Source organism: Argentina silus (assembly GCF_951799395.1).
Source record: "Argentina silus genome assembly, chromosome: 3".
In the NCBI taxonomy this organism is placed as follows: domain Eukaryota; kingdom Metazoa; phylum Chordata; class Actinopteri; order Argentiniformes; family Argentinidae; genus Argentina; species Argentina silus.
The window spans coordinates 8,946,529-8,951,528 of record NC_139657.1 but is presented as its reverse complement, the minus strand read 5'-3'; the positions used below and the strand labels follow the sequence as shown (position 1 = coordinate 8,951,528).

Genomic DNA, 5,000 nt, shown 5'->3' with positions numbered 1-5,000 from the left:
TGAATAAAAACAAACAAACAACTGTCCCACTGATCAGGAACACTCTCCAGGAGGTAGGCGTGAATGTGTCAGAGACTAACATCTGAAGAATACGTCACCCGCCAAACTACAGAGGCTTCACTACAAGGTCACTACAACCACTCAAAAAAGATACTCAAAAAAGATGGTCACTTACAGTTTGCTAAAATGTACCTAAATAGCCTGCAGAGGTCTGGAAAAAGGTCTTGTGGACAGTTAATATGAATATTATCCATCTGTTTATACATTATATATTTTATACATCTGTAAAACATGGTGGAGGGGGTGTTAAGGGGGTGTTTAGGACATGTATGGCTGCCACTAGAACTGGCTAACTTGTCTTAATTTATGATGTAACGGCTGACGGCAGCAGCAGAATGTATTCTGAAGTGTACAGAAACATCTTGTCTGCTCGAGTACAAGCAAATGCCTCCAAATTCATTGAATTGTGCTTTATCATACAGTAAGACAATGACCCAAAACATACTGCCATAGCAATTAGGGAGTTTTTCCAAGTCAATCTTTAGATTTTAATCCAATTTAACATTCATTTAATTTCCTGATGATAAGATCTTAAACCTAAAAACAACAAACGACCAAATACTAAACATGAGTGGTTCATTTAAACATTTAATAAATCTGTCCCATCTGTTTTGGTGGTCTAAAATAGGGGGACTATGCATAAAAAGGTGTAATTGAATGGGTTAGGGTGGTGAATGGTGAAACCAATATATATACAAATAAAAACTGAGAATCTCTACTTTAACGTAGTACTTTCTTTTAAAATCCAAACTTTTGGAGTGTAGAGCCAAAAGAAGAAAAAAGGCTTCACTGTCCCATTACTTGCGCCAGGGCACTGTACAGACGTGTGATTGTTGACAATTAAAATTGTTAAAATCGTACAGAAAGATGAATACTGTTGACATTGTCTACCATTTATTGTGGAAATCGGCTGTTTTGTGACGAGGAAGGTGAAAGGTTATAGTGGATACGCCAGGACTCGTAAACTCCCGTATCATCATACTGGTGCCAGTTTCCCGGCTTGGAACTCTGACTTGGAGGGTCACACGTAACACTGTCACACACACACACACACACACACACACACACACACACACACACACACACACACACACTCTCTGTTCATCCACATATTTAAAATATCTCGTCAAGCCACAGAAAAACGAGGCCACAGTTGACACATCTTTATGGATATCAAACAAATACACACCTCTTTTGATATCATCGGTATTATAATAATATTAAATACATATATATATATATACACTGACCAAGCACTTTATTAGAAACACCTGTATACCTTTTCATGGTGGAGGTGGTATAATGGTGTGGGGAATGTTTTCTTGGCACACTTTGGGCCATCGCTTGAATGCCACAGCCTATTTGAGTATTGCTGCTGACCATGTGCATCCCTTCATGGCCACAATTTACCCATCTTCTAATGGCTACTTCCAGCATGATAATGAACCATGTCACAAAGCAAAAGTCATCTCAAACTGGTTTCGTGAACATGACAGTGAGTTCAGTGTTCTTCAGTGGCTTTCCTAGTCACCGGATCTGAATCCAACACCTTTGGGATGTGGTAGAACGAGATATTCACAGCTTGAAAGTGCATCTAAAAAATCTGCAGGAACTGCGTGATGCAATCATGTCGTCATGGACCAGAATCTCAAAGGAATGTTTCCAACATCTTGTGGAATCAATGCCACGAAGAATTGAGGCTGTTTTGAGAGCAAAGGGAGGCCCTACCCAGTATTAATATAGTGTTCCTAATAACGTGTTCGGTGAGTGTACATATATATATATATATATATATATATATATAGTATATTATTGGGCTTTGGGGTCAGTGCATCCTACATGTGCATCCAGTGCATGGTACTAGTACTCCTTATCTCTGGGGCTACAAGCAGTGAGGATGTGCCGGCTGACTGCGATAGTTTATTATGTGTCAGCAGGGGGGCTTACTGTGTGACCTCAACATGTCTAATCTGTGGAATGCACGACAACAAGACTTCCCTCATCCAGGGTGGAGCTGTGAGAATGAGAATGAGCCGTCGTGGTGAGAACACAGGAGGTAACCGCTGAACGCGGTAAAAAAGTCTTGAGGTCAGAGGCGGTGGTCGTTACGCCACATTCCGGCTGTGGTAAAAACCTCAACCTCGTTTAGGGCCGTTGTTCAAAACCGGTACTAAAAACCGGCTCTGATTGACCAGGTGTACTGTATAGGTGCTGAAACAAAAGCCTTGAAAACAAGACCCCCCCCCCCCTCCCCTCCCCTCTCCTCCCCTCCTCACTACCTGCAGTACCTTCCTCTCTAAAGGTCACATGCTGTCGGTTGTGGCTCTGTTGCAATAAGGGCACTTATTGTTTTTCTGTTTCCTTCTTCCTGGTACGGTCATTGAAACAGGAGACAGCTATCATAAGGCTAGAGTGTTAGAGTGAGAGCATTGTGTCTTTTGAAACATTTCGTCAACACCTTCAGGGCACAACGCAGGACAGGTAGCTGTGTCATTAGTCACTGTGTCTCTATCTGTCTCGCATGTATGCACGCACAAACTGTTCAGTCCAGTATTGGTGTGAGATGGTGCGTGAAGGAGACAGTTCAGCAGGCCAGGTCAGGGCGTCGATAGCCTCTACCCTTAGGCAGGGTTACAATAATATACGCCATTCAGCTGACGCTTTTATCCAAAGCGACTTACATGGCAGTGAGTGCGTATGTTTTTCAGTATAGTTGGTCCCAGCGGGAGTCAAACCCACAACCCTAAGTGTTGTTAGCACCATGATCTACCCACTGAGCCACAGAGAACCACAGTGGACGTATAAACTGTCCATACTGTATATCTTTTAGTACTTCTATTTTTATTTTATTCTATTTTAAAACTTATTGTATTGTTGCACTACCCTGTGGCACTGTCACTTTTGCATTTCACTGCATACTTGTATGCACGTGACAAATAAAGAATCTTGAATCTTGAATCTAAAGAAACAGGATGGACGCGTAAAATCCGGCGTTTTTGTTTGACGCTTTCTGACATGACGTCTTCCGTCTGAGGAGCAGGCTGGAGCGTTCCTAATGTGGAAAAAGGAAAGAAACACATGGAGACACCCCCCCCCCCTCCAACAGGATGTGAGGATTAGGAGTCTCTAAGGTTACGCAGGGGAAGGTAGCGGAAGGCTGTGGTGTGTTTTGTGTGTGTTTTGTGTGTGTGTTTTGTGTGTGTGTGTGTGTGTGTGTGTGTGTGTTTGGGGGGGGGGGGGGTTGTTGTTGTACACAAGCATCCATATTTGAGTGGTACGATAGTGCCCAAATCAAGGCAGGACTAGAGAGTGTGTGCGTGTGTGTCCGTGTCTGTGTGTGTGTGCGTGTGTGTGCGAGCGTTTGTGTGTGTGCGCGCGTGCGTGTAAGTGCGTGCGTGTAAGTGCGTGCGTGTGGTTAGGTAAGGCATATGAGTGAGTGCTATTCACTAGTGCTAAAATGTCGTCCCACCCCCCCCACCCCCCCCACCCCTCACCCCCCCCCAGCCTTCTCATGTGAGGCGGGGGAGTTTCTGGAGATGTCTGCTCAGGAGTGTACTCAGTGTGCAGCAGGGACCTACTCCCTGGGCAGCGGTGTCCGCTTCGACCAGTGGGACACCATTCCTACAGGATTCAGCAGCCTGGCAACCTACCTTGACAATGGTCCCCATGGAGACGAAACTCTCACCTGCAACAGGTACAAGGGGAGGGGAAGGGAAGGGAGGGGAGGGGAAGGATAAATAAGGAGAGGGAAGGGGATTATTTAAAAAAAATGTTTCCCAGTATTTGTCATTCTTTTTAGTTTCCCTTTTTTTTTTGCCTGGTTAGAAAACACTGGTTTTAGTAACTTGGTGGGTCACAGAGAAACGTTTGGGAACCATTAGCTTAATTTCAGGCATCAGCCAACCGTGTAAACAAATCTGTGTGTCTGTGTGTGTGTCTCTGTCTGTGTCTGTCTGTGTCTGTCTGTGTGTGCGTGTGTGTCTGTGTGTCCAGCTCGTCATGGGTCCCCCAGGGCAGTTACCTGGAGTCTAACAGGGATGAGTGTACTGTCTCTCTTATCTATGCGGTTCACCTGAAGAAGCCGGGCTCTGTCACCTTTGAATACCAATACCCAGACAAGAACCTGTTCTTCGAGTTCTTTGTAAGTCTCTTTGCTTCGGCTATTCATGCCTTGTTAAATGATTTTCTGTTTCTGTATTTGTTTAATAACTGAGTAATGACGGACTACTATTGATGGACAATGTAAATTAGTGATTGGTTGACAGGGTTATTGACTAGGTGTGTTTGTGTGCGTGTGCGTGTGCGTGTGCGTGCGCGTGCGCGTGCGTGTGCGTGTGTGTGCGTGTGTGTGTGTATGCGTGCCTGTGTGTGTGTGTGTGTGTTTTTTCAGATCCAGAATGACCAGTGTCAGGAGATGGACCAGTCTGGTGATAAGAAGTGGCTCAAGCTGACCAGTCACGGGGAGTGGGCCACACACACGGTAGGGTTGTTTGCAGTGGGCCAGTCACATGGTAATAGCTCTATATCACAGGATAGTCATGTGTGTCATAACCTCATTCTAAGCTGAGGGCTCCCTCTAGTGTCAAGTCTTGGGAGGTTCTTAGAGTGTTTTTAAACCTGATGAAATACCAGTCAGATCTGTTTGATGATAGATATCAAGGTGTGTGTGTGTGTGTGTCTGCCTGCCTGCCTGCGTGTGTGTGTGTGTGTGTGTGTGTGTGTGTGTGTGTGTGTGTGTGTGTTGTGTGTGTGTGTGTGTCTGTTCCAGGTTTATTTGAAGTCAGGCACAAACATCCTGTACTGGAGGACAGCAGGGGTCCTGATGGGGGACAAAGTGGTGAAGCCTGTACTACTGAAGAATGTCCAGATAGGAGGTAGGAGACATCCCTCCATCTCTCCCTTTCTCCTGCACACTCTCTCTCTCTCTCTCTCTCTCTCTG

At 45.1% G+C, this 5,000-nt stretch overlaps 1 protein-coding gene across 2 annotated transcripts in view; it reads left to right on the top strand.

The window, feature by feature from the left end:
* The window catches only part of elapor2a (endosome-lysosome associated apoptosis and autophagy regulator family member 2a), an 18,562-nt gene that overhangs the window by 3,923 nt on the left and 9,639 nt on the right, over positions 1 to 5,000 (top strand). For both annotated transcript variants that reach the window (XM_083667334.1, XM_083667335.1), the window contains 4 exons: positions 3,565 to 3,754; positions 4,054 to 4,201; positions 4,451 to 4,540; positions 4,829 to 4,934. In XM_083667334.1, the coding sequence (XP_083523460.1) occupies positions 3,565 to 3,754; positions 4,054 to 4,201; positions 4,451 to 4,540; positions 4,829 to 4,934 (534 nt within the window). The remainder of the gene's footprint in view (positions 1 to 3,564; positions 3,755 to 4,053; positions 4,202 to 4,450; positions 4,541 to 4,828; positions 4,935 to 5,000) is intronic.